The 15,740-nt window shown below is 56.4% G+C and overlaps 2 protein-coding genes across 3 annotated transcripts in view; one reads left to right on the top strand and one right to left on the bottom strand.

The window, feature by feature from the left end:
* Positions 1-748: 748 nt before the first annotated feature.
* Positions 749-9,467, top strand: DCAF15 (DDB1 and CUL4 associated factor 15). Its single transcript, XM_081134360.1, has 13 exons — positions 749-1,012; positions 2,689-2,786; positions 2,879-3,014; positions 3,687-3,793; positions 3,875-4,014; positions 4,102-4,272; positions 7,075-7,509; positions 7,616-7,707; positions 7,808-7,936; positions 8,029-8,114; positions 8,311-8,415; positions 8,490-8,605; positions 8,971-9,467. Exons 1-13 carry the CDS (start codon positions 875-877, stop codon positions 9,024-9,026), a joined length of 1,809 nt encoding a protein of 602 aa, XP_080990486.1. The 5' UTR covers positions 749-874; the 3' UTR covers positions 9,027-9,467.
* A 124-nt stretch (positions 9,468-9,591) lies between these two features.
* RFX1 (regulatory factor X1) overlaps positions 9,592-15,740 on the bottom strand; it is a 31,586-nt gene continuing 25,437 nt past the window's right edge. For both annotated transcript variants that reach the window (XM_081135557.1, XM_081135558.1), the window contains 11 exons: positions 14,738-14,857; positions 14,529-14,644; positions 14,197-14,315; positions 14,005-14,114; positions 13,500-13,651; positions 13,319-13,416; positions 11,929-12,078; positions 11,618-11,826; positions 11,174-11,327; positions 11,048-11,093; positions 9,592-10,914 (listed from right to left, as the gene is read on the bottom strand). In XM_081135557.1, the coding sequence (XP_080991683.1) occupies positions 10,745-10,914; positions 11,048-11,093; positions 11,174-11,327; positions 11,618-11,826; positions 11,929-12,078; positions 13,319-13,416; positions 13,500-13,651; positions 14,005-14,114; positions 14,197-14,315; positions 14,529-14,644; positions 14,738-14,857 (1,444 nt within the window). In that variant the 3' untranslated portion in view covers positions 9,592-10,744. The remainder of the gene's footprint in view (positions 10,915-11,047; positions 11,094-11,173; positions 11,328-11,617; positions 11,827-11,928; positions 12,079-13,318; positions 13,417-13,499; positions 13,652-14,004; positions 14,115-14,196; positions 14,316-14,528; positions 14,645-14,737; positions 14,858-15,740) is intronic.

Here is a 15,740-nt window from a genome sequence, read left to right as displayed (position 1 = left end):
TTTAGAACATAGGTGCGCCCAGCAGGTGTGGCTCAGCGGTTGAGCGTCGACCTATGATCCAGGAGATCAAGGTTCAGTCAGGGCACAAGCCTGGGTAGTGGGCTCCATCCCCAGCAGGGAGGAGGCAGCTGATCAATGATTCTGTCTCATTGATGTTTCTCTCTCTCTCTCTCTCTCTCTTTCTCTCTCCCTCTCCCTTCCTCTCTCTGAAATCAATAAAGATATAGTAAAAAAAAAAAATTGTTCTAACCTCAGAACAGTGTCTGGCACATGTAAAGTGCCATATAAGTGATTGATGCTATCATCACGATTATCATCTTCATCCCACCAGATCAGGCCCCCATCTAAAAGATGTTTTAACGGTATCTCATTGTGTTTTTGTTTGTTTGCTTGCTTAAATCCGTTTCCTCGGCCGGCCGGGCCCAGTAACCCCTGGGTGCTCGCCAGACTTCTGCGCTGACATCTCTGGGCTGGGGCTTCAGGCCCTTCTGGACCACAGGCTCTTATCGCCCCGCCCACGGGCCTAAACCGCCTGCGGTCTCCATAGAAACCCACCAGCTACGGAGGGGCGTGACGCCCTCGAGACGGACACGGGCCTCCGCCTATCGAGTCAAAGTCATCTCGGCGTGAGGCACAAACGGGACCTCTGACTGGTGCGTACTGGCGGGAAGGCGGGAATATGTCGATAACCGCGGGAGCCGTACTGTACCTACCAGTCAAGGGCCGAGGTGGCTGTGATGGACAGGCACAGAGGGAAGAGGCCCGTAGTTCGGGCTTTTACCCAACCGGCGGGCCACAATCTAGTGAAAAGGCCAATGAGGAGACGGCGGGGGTGGGGCGAAGAGGCCGGTTGCTCCGGAAGTGGAGGGAGGGGATGAAAATGGCGCCCAGCTCGAAATCGGAGCGGAACAGCGGGGCCGGGAGTGGCGGTGGCGGCACCGGGGGCACCGGCGGGAAGCGTGCAGGGGGACGGCGGCGGGAGCACGTACTCAAGCAGTTGGAGCGGGTCAAGGTGAGGTCCACAGTCTGGGAGGAGCGCGCCGGAGGGTGCGGAAGAGGGACGGGGGAAGCTGAGGGAGGGAGGGCGTTTGCGGGGTGAGGGGTTGTGGGCGGAGTCCCGGGGTAGGGGGCTCTGAGGGAGGGAGTTGGGCGGCGCCCCTGGGAGAAGGCTTGGATGCTGGGGGCTGTGGAGGGGGCTTGGTTGGAGGCGGGGCACCAGCGACGGGGCTAGGATGGAGGGGCCGCTGGAGGAATAAGGAGGGAGGGGGCGATCCAGGGTCAGACTCCTTTTTCAAAATCCTACTCCTGTGGCCTCTCCATTATGGAGCCTTCCCGCCCCCTTGGCAGAGCCTCTGCTACCGGCTTTGCAGTTCCTCCGTTTGGTGTTCCTCTCTCTGTGCTGCAGTAACCACACGGGAGCTGGGAGTTCCTGTACCTGCTGCTGCACCCCTACTGAATGGGAGGTAGCTCCCTGGAGAGGGCCTGGTCTTCCCTCTCAGACTGGGAGCCACCTGAGCAGGGTTTTTTCTCCGCCATCAGATGGAGAAATTTCCAGTGTGCGAGTATCTCTCCCCCATCAGTTTGGGAGCTCTGGGAGGGCAGAGAGTTGTGAATCTTTGGTCAGGTCAGCAGCAATCGGGTTACGACTGTGTCACTGTGGATAGGGCGTATGCTTTCTCTGTTAGGCTGGGAGCTGAGGACGGGGCTGTGTCTCCTCGTTTTGACTGGAGCTCCCAAGGGCACGGACAGTCTCCGCCCTTAGCCTGGGAGCTCCCTGGGCTGGGCTGTGGCTCCACCCTTAGCTTGGGAGCTCCCTGGATGGGTATTTGGGTATCGAGTAGTCCTTGTCAGCCTGGGCCTCACTGACAGGGCTGTTCCATCAGACTAGGTTCTCTTTGAGGACTGGTCTGTTTACCCCATCTGTCAGGAAGCTCTGAAGACAGGGCTCTCTTTCCCATTAGACTGGACTTTCTTGAGGGCAGGACTGTTTATCCACCATCAGGCTGGGTAGGAGGATCCAGATCACCTAGCACCCAGCTTGTGTCTGCCTGTCTCCCCAAACCCTTCCTTGGTGAAGCTGTTGAGATGAGGGAGTGGGTTCAAAGGAGGCTAAGTTAATTGAGAAGGTGGAATCAGGAAGGAATTGGTAGGTCACTGGTCAGCCCCAGCCTTTTGTCTGCCGCAGCTGGTCCCCAGCTGAGGCCATGGCTGTCCTGAGCACCCCATGTATAGGCTAGTGGGTTGAGGACAGGTGAGTGCAGTTGGTCAAGCCCCCATGCCAGCCTCCTTAGCAGCTGACACCCACAGCTCAGTGTGCCGTTAGGTAGCCTTCAGGAAGGCAGCCAGGTGACTGACCCATTGTGGACAGGGGTGACTGAGGAACCTTCCTGGGGGAAAGGGAGTGATGCCAGAGCTGGTCCTCAGAGTCTGGGGACTCTGAGGATGAAGAAATGTGAGGCTGGGAGGGTGGCCTGGGTCCCTGGTGGAGACGGAGACTCAAGAAAAGTCCAGCTCATGCATCTTTCTCAGTTGATCCCACCTTCCAGAGCTTGGGCCACCCTTGATTGTTATGGCTGACAGGGAGTAGGCCTGCGTTCAGTGCTGCACTACCTTGGGTGAGGGGACTGGGAGGTTGCAGGTGGCTTCTGACTAATGGTGCCTCAAGAGCCCTGGCCACCCCTTCTCCAGATCAGTGGGCAGCTCTCCCCTCGACTCTTCCGGAAGCTGCCACCCAGGGTCTGCGTCTCCCTTAAGAGCATCGTGGATGAGGACTTCCTCTATGCAGGGTGAGTCTAAGGCCAGGGGTGTGTGTGTGGGGGGTGCTGGGTAGGGGGGCTGGCTGACCCTGACATGGCCCATCTGCCCTGTGCCCCGCCAGACATATCTTCCTGGGCTTTTCCAAGTGTGGCCGGTACGTTCTCTCCTACACCAGCAGCAGTGGGGACGATGACTTCTCCTTCTACATCTACCACCTGTACTGGTGGGAGTTCAACGTGCACAGCAAGCTCAAGCTGGTAGGGCCAGGCCCAGCGCCCAACAGCATGAACCCACCAGGTCATGCCACCCCTTTGAGCCTCAGTTTCAGTGTTCAAAAAATGGAGATAGTATGCTCATTGGGTCATGGTCAAGGCTCTGTGTTAGGTCAAACCACATGAAATTGCTGTTTTTAAGAGTTGAAAATGGGTAAATAGCAGCAATTTTATGTGGTTCAAGTCAGTATATACAATCCATAGAACTCAGTGTATACAGCTCATAGAACCTCACAGGCTCAGGCCAGGTGGGACCCATTAGCTTTGTTATGACCAAGTGGGCCACCACCCCAGGTGGTGGGTGCTATTACCCCAGTTTACACATGAACTCAGTGAGGTGAATGGGTTTTGGGGTGGATGGGGCTTGGAAACCAATGTGTCTGGCCGAGTCCCTTCTGCTAGGGCAGGGCTCCCGTGGGCTACGTCATCCTGGGTCCAGCCTTCTGTTTCCCCCATTTGTGATGGCTGCCTCCCCAGCCTGTCCTCAGGAAGGCAGAGGGGTGTGGCTGGAGGCTGCTTGGGACTCCCTGGCCTGTCACATCACCAGAGGTGTGCTTCTGCCAGCCTCAATTCCAGCCTAGCATTGTGCAGCCTTGGGTGGGCTCCTGTGGGCCCCGGCCTGCTCTGACCCCGAACTGACACAAACATGCCACTCAGATCCGGCAGGTGCGGCTTTTCCAGGATGAGGAGATCTACAGCGACCTGTACCTGACTGTGTGTGAGTGGCCCAGTGATGCCTCCAAGGTCATCGTCTTTGGCTTCAAGTGAGACTCAGGGATGGGGAGGCTGAGGTTGGCTAGGGGAGGGCACATTGGCCAGGCAGCTGAGGCTATGCTGGCCCTCAGTACCCGCTCAGCCAATGGGATGCTCATGAACATGATGATGATGAGTGACGAGAACCACCGAGATATCTACATCAGCACAGTGGCTGTGCCACCACCAGGCCGCTGTGCCGCCTGCCGGGAAGCCAGCCGGGCCCATCCAGGTGAGGGGCTGGGGGGCTTCAGAGCTCGGGCCACCTGCTTCCCTACTCCAGGGTGGTGACTGAGCCCATGGGCATGTGTTGCTGCAGGTGACCCAAGCGCGCAGTGCCTGCGACACGGCTTCATGCTGCACACCAAGTACCAGGTGGTGTACCCCTTCCCCACCTTCCAGCCCGCCTTCCAGCTCAAGAAGGACCAGGTGGTACTGCTCAACACCAGCTACTCCCTGGTGGCTTGTGCTGTCTCAGTCCACTCGGCAGGTAGGCTCCCAGGTCTGACGACAGTCTTAGCATTTTCTGTAAGCCCTGCTGGGTCAGTCCTATCGCTACCCCATGTGACAGGAAGAGACTGAGATCTGGAGAGATGCCTCATCCAAGGTCACACAGCCTCAAGTAGGATCCAAACCTAGCCTTACCCCAACAGTGTCCTCTAGAACAGCGGGGTTGGGATGTTCCATGTCTGTGTCCACTATAGCTGCCACCAGTAGAAACATGAAAGTGGTTCATGTGACCAAGGAACTGAGTGTTAGACTATTTAATTTTAGTTATGTTTAAAGTCACATTTGGCTAGCAGCTACCATGCTGGATTGCGTAGTACTGCCTTCTCTTCAAAAGGAGAAATGTTAATTCAAACTTTTAAGGAGTGGTGGGTGGATAGATGGCCCTCTTATGTCTTTGGTAATCAGAGAAATACCAGTGAAAATCAGAAGGTGATGTCCCTTGACAGAGTGTCAACTGTTAGGAAGCTGGATAATGCCACTGGCTGGTGGCTACTATGTGGAGCCCTGGTGGCTCTCCTCAGCACTGCTAGGGCTGCATGGCAACAGAGAGTGATTGAGGCCCAGCTGCCCTGTGACTGTGCATGTCCAAGGCTGTAGTGGTGAGAGCTGGGGGCCACCCGGTGTCCATTCCTAGGGATGTGGCAGGTACGTTCCTAAGATCAGCAGACTCAGTGAGAGCTCCAGAATCTTGTCCAGGAAGCATATCTCAAAGTCATTTGCAAATGGAAAATAAATACAAGATCTATAACCAAATAACAGGTGTAAATTAAAAATGTTTCAGTTTCGCAAGAATACAGTGAAATAAAAAGATGCCCACTAACAATGTTAAAACAGTTGCTCCTGGGGTAGGAGGGCTGTGGGCGTGAAGAGAGGACTAAATGTCTAAAACAGAGCCCACAGACAAGCTCTCCCTCATGCCCCCCTCCCCGGGCACTTTACTTTTGCCTTTCTCTCTCCTAAGCTCCAAGAGCCCTTGTTTCCTGAGCCTATGCAGCCCAGCTGACTCACTTCTACCTCTGTAATTTTCTAAATAAACTCTCTTAGTATTTGAAAAAATAAGATAAAAGCAGAGCCCACAAACTAGCTAGGACCAGGGCATCCTGTGTGTGGCCACCAGGGGCCTCCTGCCTCTGCCCTGGTCACCTGTGTCCAATTGGGCGAGGCCCTGCCCCTCATTGAGCTGCAATCCTGTTGAGCCCGTCCAGGATGGGGTCCATTCTCCCTGCCCTCACAGCTGTGGGTCCTGTTAGGAAGGACCACATCAGACAGTACTCAGCCATGTGCACCAGCCCAGGGGAGGGGCACTGTCACTGATGTCGAACACTCATCTCACAGGAGGAGAGTATTTACAGAAGCAAAGTGTTTTTGCTTTTTTTTAATCCTCACCTGAGGGTATTTTTTCCGTTGTTTTTCAGAGAGTAGAAGGGAGAGAGAGAGAAACATCGATGTGAGGGAGATACATTGATCGATTGCCTCCTGCACACCCCCTGACCTGACTTGAACCTACAACCGAGGTACATGCCCTTGGCCGGAATTGAACCCAGGACCCTTCAGTCCGAGGGCCAACACTGTATTCACTGAGCTAAACTGGCTAGGGCCAGAAGAATTTTGACTTGGCCATTTTCCATTTTCATTCCCCTCACTTTCAGAAATATCACCGCTCTGGTGGACAGAAGTGAATTGGTGGGCTAGAATTATCTCATGGTATGGTCTTGGACAAGTTTCTCTGAACCGAGAAGAATGCCTTCACCCCCAATCCCCATTGCTTGGGGGGGGGCCCAAAGGAGGTGGTGCAGGCTGGGTGTAGGGCTGGGCCATGGTGCTGCTTAGTTCAGTGAGTGTGGCGGGGCTCTCAGTGACTGAGCCCACATCCCCAGAGGGAGTGTGGCCCTAGTCAAGCAGAGACATAGAGGCTGCAGATTTGGCCAGGCTTTGCCTGTACCAGCCTGACTCACACTGCGGAGGATGGGGTATAGTAAACTCTTAAACTTATGTGGCTTTTTTTTCTTAATCCTCATCAGGGGATATGTTGCTTTTTAAAAATGTTTTTATTGATTTTAGAGAGGAAGGAAGAGAGAGAGAGACATTGATGTGAGAAACATCGGTCAGTTGCCTCCTGTACGTGTCCCAACAGGGAATCGAACCTGAAACCTAGGTATGTGCCCTGTCCGGGAATTGAACCTGCCACCTTTTGGTGTATGGGACAATTCTCCAACTGACTGGGCCACCCTGCCAGGATGTGCCTTTTTGTGTTTGTTTGCTTTGCTTTGTTTTTAATTTTTTTATTGAGTTTTAGAGAGGAAAGGAGAGGGAGAAAGAGAAATACTGATGTAAGAGCTATCGGCTGCCTCTTGCACGCGCCCCAACCTAGGACCAAACCCGAAACCTGTGTATATGCCCTGACTGGGAATGGAACCAGCAGCCTTTCCTAACCAACTGAGTCACATGGGCCAGGGCTGTTTTGCTTTGTTTTTTATGTGGCATTTATCTGCTGTCAACATAGACTATTCAGCCTCCCCAAAGGCAGGGATTTTTTTTGTCTATCTGGTTTACTCGTGTCCTCAGTGTGTGGCGTATGTAGATGCTTAAGAATAAGGTTAGAATGAATGTGTCCATGTGCACGCATATAAAGGCACTTTCTCTTTTGCATGTTTCATACAGATCATTTAGCATAGGATTTCTCAGAGCCCCCCAGGGCGGGAGAGAGTCCTGTACTTGAGCTCTGTTATTGACACTGCTCTCCCCCACACCCCCAACAACTACATCTCTTTTTATATTCCAGGCGATAGCAGCTTCTGCCAAATCCTGTATGACCATACCACCTACCCCCCGGCCCCTCCCAGCCCCCCTGGGCCCCAGAGCCCAGAGGTGCCCCCAGCCCTCCCCAGCCTCTGCCCTGAGGTGGCCCCAGCCCGTCCCTCTGGGGTCCCTGAGCCATCACCTGCCATCGCCAAAGCCAAGGAGTTTGTGGCTGACATCTTCCGCAGGGCCAAAGAGGCCAAGGGTGGGACCTCAGAGGAAGCTCGGCCACCCTCTGGCACGGGGCCCTTGGGCAGCTGCTGCCACCCATCCCCTGAGCCTCTGGCCCCAGGTGGGGAGGTGGCACCCCGGGACAGCCCCCCTGCAGCGGAGGAGCTGGCCCCTGAGCCTGGCTATGTCAACTACACCAAGCTGTATTACGTGCTGGGGTCCGGCGAAGGGACAGAGCCAGAGGATGGTGAGCAAGGAGTCCACCCAGCAGGCAGGGCCCCGGGCATGGGAGGCTGGCCTGGAGTGGGCCTCAGGCCTCCCACCACCCCTACCCCCACTTCCTGCCCCCTCAGAGTTCGAGGATGACAAGATCTCTCTGCCCTTTGTGGTGACTGATCTCCGTGGCCGCAGTCTGAGGCCCATGCGGGAGCGGGCTTCTGTCCAGGTAGGTGGTGGCAGCAGACAGGACAAGGGGAAGCCCCAGGGAGCCTGCTGGGGTGGTTGTTGGTACAGGTCTCCCCCTGCCCCTCTGCTTGCTGCCACAGGGTCAGTACCTGACAGTGGAGCAGCTCACGCTGGACTTCGAGTATGTCATCAATGAAGTCATTCGCCATGATGCCACCTGGGGTCACCAGTTCTGTTCCTTCAGTGACTATGACATCGTCATCCTGGAGGTGGGCCCAAGAGTGGAACAAAGTGGGTCCAGGGGTTGTCTGCTCTGGGAATCACCCTCAATAGCTGTCACCATCCACCTCTCATCCCCCAGGTCTGCCCTGAAACCAACCAGGTCCTGATCAACATTGGCCTGCTGCTCCTGGCATTCCCATCCCCAACAGAGGAAGGCCAGCTCCGGTGAGTGGGCAGGGACCTTGCTCTCACCCAGCAGGGGGCCACACTGAGACCCTTCAGTGTAGGAGAGTGGGGATGTGAGAATCCCCCTGTCCCCCAAACCTGGATCAGGTACTCTGTTACTGCTCCAAAGACAAAAGCTCCTGGGGCAGCTCATGGATGTGGTGGTCCCACCCCTTTCTCCTCTTTCCCCCTGTAGACCAAAGACGTATCACACCAGCCTCAAGGTGGCATGGGACCTCAACACGGGCATCTTCATGACAGTCAGTGTGGGCGATCTCACTGAGGTCAAAGGGCAGACCAGGTAAGGCTGGGCTTGGGCCCGGGCTTGGGCCCGGGCGGCCAGAGTGATGAGAGCTCTCACCCTCTTGCCCTCAGCGGCAGTGTCTGGAGCTCATACCGCAAGAGCTGTGTGGACATGGTCATGAAGTGGCTGGTGCCCGAGAGCAGCGGCCGCTATGTCAACAGGATGACTAACGAGGCACTGCACAAAGGTGGGCCCTGTGACCTAGTGATAATAGCACAGAGGTCATTATCCCAGTGCCAGGCCATGCCGAGTAGACAGAGTCCTGTGTTGCTGGACGGAGTGGAATTGGGGTGAGGGGAGGGCAGCCTAGCCAGGCATGCCTGGGGGCCAGCTCGGAGAGAGCCTGGCAGGTGTGGCACCTGGAGACCCCCCAGCCAGTTGCTCATTCATTCAACAGACATTGGGTGGCTGCAGGTGGGAGGCAGAGTTAACACAGCAGGGTCTCTGCCTTCCAGAACTTTCTGGGCCCAAGTCAGGTCTAGAAAAGAGGCAGGTTCCTCCCACAGCTGGGCCTGCAGAGACTCCATGGTCTGTCCCAACCCTTCTCCGCAGGGTGCTCACTGAAGGTTCTGGCAGACAGCGAGCGATACACATGGATTGTGCTGTGAGGGTCTGGCCGGCCCGGACACTGACTCCAACTACCTCCGCGGCCTGGGAGCTGGCCGCCTTCCTAGCAGCCTCTTCTTGGCTGGCTGGCCGCCCAACGACCACCACTAGTGTTAGGCTGTGGGAAGGGGGCTGGGCAGGGCAGCCCCTAGTGGCCTGAGAGTCTGGATGCTTCTTATTTATGCCTATTTAAGTTGGGAAGGGGCAGAGGGAGGGTGTCCCGTCCAAAAAGCCTCAGTGCCTGCCTTCATCCTGCACTGGGCATGGGCCTTTGCTCCTTGTGTATTTTCCTCCTTCCCAGGCTACAGGTGTGGACGTTCCCCCTGGGAGGCTGAATAGACCCCGATTCCTGCCCCCAGCCTCCTCCACCTAAAGTGGCAAACATTGTGGTCATCCCCTCACCCCATTATTCCTCTTCATGTAATAAATGTTTTATTTCTGAACCTCACTGAGTTCCCTTTACTGTGATCAGGGCAAGGTCCTACCCCCTCCACCCCACCCCACCCCACCCCACCCCACCCCACCCCACCCCACCCCCCTAAGGCCCTCAAGTCAGCAGTAGCCAAATATCACAGCAGAGTTTATTGTTTAAGAAAGACTACAAAAAGGTAGAAAACGCTTGGCACACTAGACTACCACACTTTCACTGCTGGGAGGGGAGGCCGGAGGGCGTGGAGGGGAGTGGGCGGCCACCCCAAAAGCTTGCAGCACTGCGGAGCACACAAAATAGTGATTTTTATACAATAAGTCAGTTGTTTTTTTTTCTTTTTTTGTGATTTTTGCCATAAACATCTATCTCACAGGTTGAAAACACTGAGAAAACTGGAACAGATAAGGCCATGATGGTTGGAAAAAAACCCAAGTTACCGACCCCGCTTGGGTGGCACTCACAAATCGCACAATAGTCATGTGGGGGGCGGCGCACAGCAGGGAGAAGCACGGAGGTTCCATTACAAACCAGCTGTGGGATGTGGGGGTCTTGGATCTGAGCGAGTGGAGCCCAGGCCTTGACGGAGCAGGCCACTTACAGGCCCTGCTGCCTGCAGCAGGCCCCTCCGGGCTCCGGCACCAGGCCCAGCCCACTGCTCTTTGGAAGCTGGAGGTGGTGCCCCCTGTGGCCCTCGCTAGAGCCAGGCCGGGCAGTGCCCCCTTCCAGGGCTATGGGGCAAGGGAGGACCCAGCTCTAGAGAAGATGCGACACCCACGGCTTTAATTGCACTTATACCAAGGAGGAGGGAGCAGTGGGGTTGCTGGGGGAGGGGTCCCAGGGCTGCTGCTGACAGTAGGGGCGGTCCCTAGGTGATGCCCACCTGTGCCCACCCGGGGCTCAGGGCTGGGCCCAGGACAGGCTGTGCAAAGCCAGCGAGCTGAATAAGTTAACAGGGTAGGGGGGCCTGCCTGCCTGCCCCCTGAGGGCGGGGAGGGAGAGGCTGCTGCCTTCCGGGTCAAGGGGCCAGGCTGCTGCCCCAAAGGGCACCTGGGCACAGCATCGGGTTCCTTAAGGCACGTCTTTTGTGTCAGTTTGCAGCTGTGGCTTCACCCGGCCCTGTGATTGTGCCGGACCCGTCCGGGGCAGGGACCCCCTTGCCTTCCCTGTCTGGGAGGCCCCCTCCCCGCCCTGGCAGAGGCTGGAGTGGGGACAGCGAAGCCACAGAAGCTGTGAGGGACCCTAGAGTGGAGAGCGGAGGGGGCGGGGAGCGGGACAAGGGAGGCCAGGGGGTTAGCTGGAAGGCAGCGCCTGCACGAAGAGGCCTCGCGCGTCTGTCCGGGCAAGCTTGGTTGGAGGCTCCAGGGCCTCCGGGCCCAGCGCGGGAGACTCGCCACCGGCCGCCAGCGATATATCCTGTGGCAGCTCGTCCTCGCTCTCCTCCTCCTCTTCCTCCTCCTCATCTGGGGCACACAGGTCAGTACCATGAGCGCAGGGCGTGGAGTCCCCAGCCCCCTGCAGCAGGTACCTCTCACCCCAGCCTGCGCCCCGCCCCATCCCGGATTTGGGCCAGGGGCAGGGACAAGCCCCGTCTACCTTTGTCCGGGTCTAGAGGGTTCAGCGAGGTGGCCAGGTTGGCGAACTGGAAGAAGGGGAGAGGAGAAAGGGTGAGAGTCCCGCCAAGGGGTGCCCCGCCCACACCCTCAGCGCTCCGCCTCGCACCTCGCCCATGACAGCAATGGGGGTCTCGCCCTTGGCCTGGGCCACTCGGTGCTCGATCAGGTAGTACATGTACTCATCGTAGAGCAGCCGTATGAGGTGGAAGGAGCCGAAGCTGGCTGCGCTGCGCAGGGTCAGGTCCCTAATCACCATGGAGCTGGGGCAGCAGCGGAGAGAAGGCATAAGGCTGGGTTCCGCCCCTCATCCCGCCATTCCCGAGGCAGGCTCCAGCAAGCCCAGCTACCCAAGTCGGACCGCACAGGCTTCCGTGCGATGTGCCAGTGAGAGCAGAGGGCTCTCGCGGCCCCCACCTCCACCAAGACATCTACCTTTATAAAAGGCCACCTAACCCTCCAGGATGGCGGGGCCTTCTCTGGTCCCACTCCCTCCAAGGAGGCAGGGCCTCCTTCGGCCCCGCCCACCCCAGATCCCCCTAGCCGGCGGCACCTGTAGAAAGACCACTTGAGGAGGAACAGCTTGGCGGCCTTGGGAAAGCCGGCGCTGCCCTGGTAGGGCTTGAGCACTTGACTCACGACGCCGTCCAGCCAGGCCGCCCACTGCTCCAGTGAGTTCTGCTGCTGCAGTGTCACCTTGAAGTCCTGCTCCAGCCGCTGCACTACGCGGTCCTCGCAGCGGCACACCCACGAGGCCTGCTCCTGGGGCACAGTGGGAGGAGGCCCCCCTGACTCAGCCGCCACCCCAGGCCCGGTGGCCCACCCCCTCTAGCTCTACGCTCACCTGCCCCGCCCTGCGCTCACCTGCACGTTGGCGAAGTCCACACGGTTAAGGTCGCTCAGCATCTGATTGATCTGCGCTGTGTTCTGCAGCACAGCGCGCGCCGCCTGCGCCAAGTGGTTAAGTGACGTGTAGCGCCGCAGGGTTTGCGCAAAGGCGCCAGCAGCTGCCACCTGGGGGCGATTGGGGGTAACTTGCGGCTTCCACAGAACCCACACACCACCTCTCTGAGCCCTTTTCTTTCTCCTAAGAAGGGTGGGAGTATACCTTGTTGCTTTTGTTGGGAGATCAAGGGGTTGGAGATTTCAAATTTTGGGTGTCCACCACCCAAAGTGTGGGTAAAAAAAAATAATAATAATAATCAATGGTTTGTGTCTGACAACCATTATTATTATTATTGGACACAACAAAATCTCAGAGGGCACTGTCCAGAAAGGGCATTGCTCCAATAAAGTTTTGTTCTATTTTGTTTCAATTACTCTAGTGAATGTCAGCTCCACAAAGAGGGAATTTTGTTCATCTTGGTCATTGCTGTGCTGCTAGCACTAAGAACCATGGTGGGCACACAGTAAGCACTCAATAAATGTGTGTTTAATAAATGAGTGAATACACTAGTCTTGTCAGTTCTGAAGGGTTTTCCCCTGGATCCAGCTTCTACTCTCCCCACAGTCTCCCAGCCCTGCTCTGTGTCCAGTGTACCCAGGGGTGATTCTTTAGACATCAGTTCTGTTTAGTTGTCTTGTTAGAAGTTTACAGACTAAAAAACCCTTTTTTTCCCAAGAGCAAGCACTTACAATCTAATTCCTCACTTCTTAGTTAGTGAATATGCAGCACTGACGAAGAGGGCTATTGTTCTGTTTTCTTGTCAGTGTCTTTTTTTTAATTTTAGATTTTATCTATTTCTGAACACTTAAAGCACTTTCTCTTGAGGTTGTCTGAAGAAAACTACTTCAAGTTTGCAGTTTTTTGTTTTAATGCTCACTGGAGGACAAGCTCATCGATTTCAGAGAGGGGGGGAGGGAGGAGAGAGAGAGGGAAAGAGATGTGAGAGAGAAATAGTGACTGGTTGCCTCCCATATGTGCCCCAACCAGGGATCTGACCCACCACCTTTCGGTGTATGGGATGATGTTCTAACCAACTGAGCCACACAGGCCAGGGCTGCAGTTGATTTTTAAGATGCTGTGTTGTGTACAAAAAAACTACAAAGGGATTGTTTCAGAAATGGGTAACTGAGGAAGCTGGTTTGTAAGAAAACGCCCAAAGCTCGCTCCAAGGGGACAGGCATGGGGACAAATCTTACTGCCTCTACTGGGCAGGGTACTGAGGTACCCAGCCACCAGCCCCCAGACCTCGGCCCTGCAGCTGGGAGAGGGGAGCTGGGCTGAACCCAGGCTGGCCCTCCACACCCTCACCTTCACCCGCAGCATCTCCTCAGGGATGTTCACCATGGCATGGGTGAGCCAGCTTTCCAGGCTCTTGGCAAAGTTCCGGATTGCTTGGGTCAAGGCACCTGTGGGTGGCAGTGGGGGCTGATGAGGACTGAGGGGTTGTGGGCGGGGAGTGGGGTTGAGGGGGCAGCAGCAGTGCACTCACTGGGGATGGGCCGCAGCACATCGGGGATAAGGATCTCCACCAGGCCCTGGTATAGCACGTTGTCACAGTGCTTGGTCCACTGCAGCACGGGCTCAAACTTGGATAGCAGCACCAAGCTGGCCTTGGGCAGCCGCTTTTCTGCCTCGTCATGCCTGTGGGCACCCCACCCCTGGGGTCAGGCAGGTGCTTTCTGCCTCTGGCTGACCCTTGAGATCAGGCTGACATCAGCTCCAGTGCCTCCAGGGTCTGATGGGGTCTTATACTCTGCATACTGGGACACAGGTACCCACCCACCCACTGCAGGGAGGAAATGATTCAGTGGGGCACCCCATCCCATGCACTCAGTGTCAGACCTATACACATGCACACTATGGAGGGGGGGTCAGAAGGCCATGTTTACCCTACCAACTGCAGGATGCCTGAGGTCCAGCCCCCCCAGCCCTGGGTACTGATTCACACAGTCCTCCCCCTTTCTCCCCTCCTCCCTGCTCTCTCCTAGACTCACACGGCCAGCGGTGGTGCCTCACTGGGCTGGCTGAGGTTGTACCTCCAGAAGGTTTTCCACAGTGTCTCCACCAGGGTGAACTGCAGGTTCACCATGACGTCAACGATGGCCTATTGGGGAGGCTGGACATTCAGGGGTGTTGGGGGACAGCATGGCCCTCCCTCACCCCGCCTACCAGTCAGGCTGCCCTACCTCACAGTGTTCCCGGTACAGGACCTGGAAGGCCTTGATGTCCCCAGGCCCGATGCCCTCGGGCAGCACTTTGCCCTGAATGTCGAGCTCTGAGAAGTCAGGGAGGCTCCTCGAGGCATCTGGGGGCAGGAAGGGACACCATGAGGCCCTTTGTCCCCTACCTGCCTGTCCCCTTGGAGCCTCATCCTGGGATCTGATTGTCACCACTTTCCTACTAAGCAGGAGTCCCCCATGTGTAGTGGGGGATGACAAGGCCCAGAGAAGACAAGCAAACCTCCTGGGGACCACAAACCCTGACCCAGGCCCCAGCCCATGGGCCAGGGGGCTCTCACCCAGGAATTGCTGGTACTGCTGGACCTGCGCACTGATGTCTGACAGCCCGGTGGCCTGTTGTGGCCCCACGGCCACACCATTGGTCATGCCCTCCATCTTCTGGATGGGTTTGAGCCTGGGGGAGAAGGGGTGGGTGGGGCAATTGGGTGGGGGTCAGCCAAAATACCATCTCCTACCCATCAGTGTAGGGTCCAGCCTGCCCTTTTACCTCTGCTTCTGTGAGAAGGGCTGGCCTCGCATGGCCATGTGCTGTTGGTCCTCCATCAGCCGCAGCAGGGGCGAGCTGGCCTTGATGCGCAGGCCATAGTAGTGGTACTTGGAGTTGCCCCTGGGAGTGAGGTGGAAAGTGAGGGCTGGGTTGCAGAGGCCACTAGTCATCCACTGGGAGCTTCACATCACACCTGTTTCCTTGCTACTTGGGGACCAAACACAGCCCACAGCAAGGAGACACATTCCACAGAGCCGGGGATGTGTGCTGGGGTAGCATAGGGGCTGCGGGTGCCAAGAGGCCCCCAAGTGCCAACTAAGCTCTGTGAAGACGGGGCCAGTGTCTGGGGCATCCTCAACTCCCAATCCTTGCACGAGGCAGCAAACACTTGTTGACCACTAGTCATAAGAACATGTTAGGTGCTGTTCTGAGATCTGAGCACATACAAATCCACATGCTCCTCATCCCAATCCTATGAAGACTGCTTAATGGACAGGTAAGGAAATGGAGGCACAGAGAGATGTGGCACTTTGCCCAAGGTTATGAGGTGATGCCTAAGTTGGAAACAAACTGAGAGATGCATGTGTAGGCGTAGGAGTTGCAAAAGAAAAGCAGGGAAGGGTGGGTTTGTGGAATGGCTCCCTGTTCCTTCCTGTGTGAATTTACTGACTTAAGGCCCTTGATTAAGCACTGACTGTGTGCAGCCCCTGTACTCACAAGGTGTGTGTATTTCAGCATCAGAAGACAGATAAGAAACAAGGGAAGTAACATAAAAGGCATGTTGGATGATGGGAAGTGATAAGGAGAAAAAGCAAGCAAGGAAGGGGGAAGGGTCGGAGTGTCAGAGAGGTAGGGAAAGGCTGCAGTTTTAGTTAAGGGGGCCAAAGGATGTTTGAGTAAAATGTAGGGGAAAGCACACAAGGCATCAGTCATAGCTGGAGCAAAGGCCCTGGGGGGGAAGCTGTAGAGAGGCCAGGGGGGCTGCAGGGGAGTGAGTGAGGGC

This window comes from Miniopterus schreibersii (assembly GCF_964146895.1).
Source record: "Miniopterus schreibersii genome assembly, chromosome: 4".
Classification (NCBI taxonomy): Eukaryota; Metazoa; Chordata; class Mammalia; order Chiroptera; family Miniopteridae; genus Miniopterus; species Miniopterus schreibersii.
The sequence above is the reverse complement of the archived record's forward strand: the minus strand, read 5'-3'. Positions and strand labels throughout refer to the sequence as shown.

What these genes read in the sequence shown, in the direction of transcription:
- DCAF15 (XM_081134360.1), top strand. Translation starts at nt 875, where the DNA reads ATGAAAATGGCGCCCAGCTCGAAATCGGAGCGGAACAGCGGGGCCGGG. An exon ending in AGCCAGCCGGGCCCATCCAG is followed by an intron (nt 4,015 to 4,101) that starts GTGAGGGGCTGG and finishes GTGTTGCTGCAG; the next exon opens with GTGACCCAAGCGCGCAGTGC. An exon ending in GAGGTCAAAGGGCAGACCAG is followed by an intron (nt 8,416 to 8,489) that starts GTAAGGCTGGGC and finishes TCTTGCCCTCAG; the next exon opens with CGGCAGTGTCTGGAGCTCAT.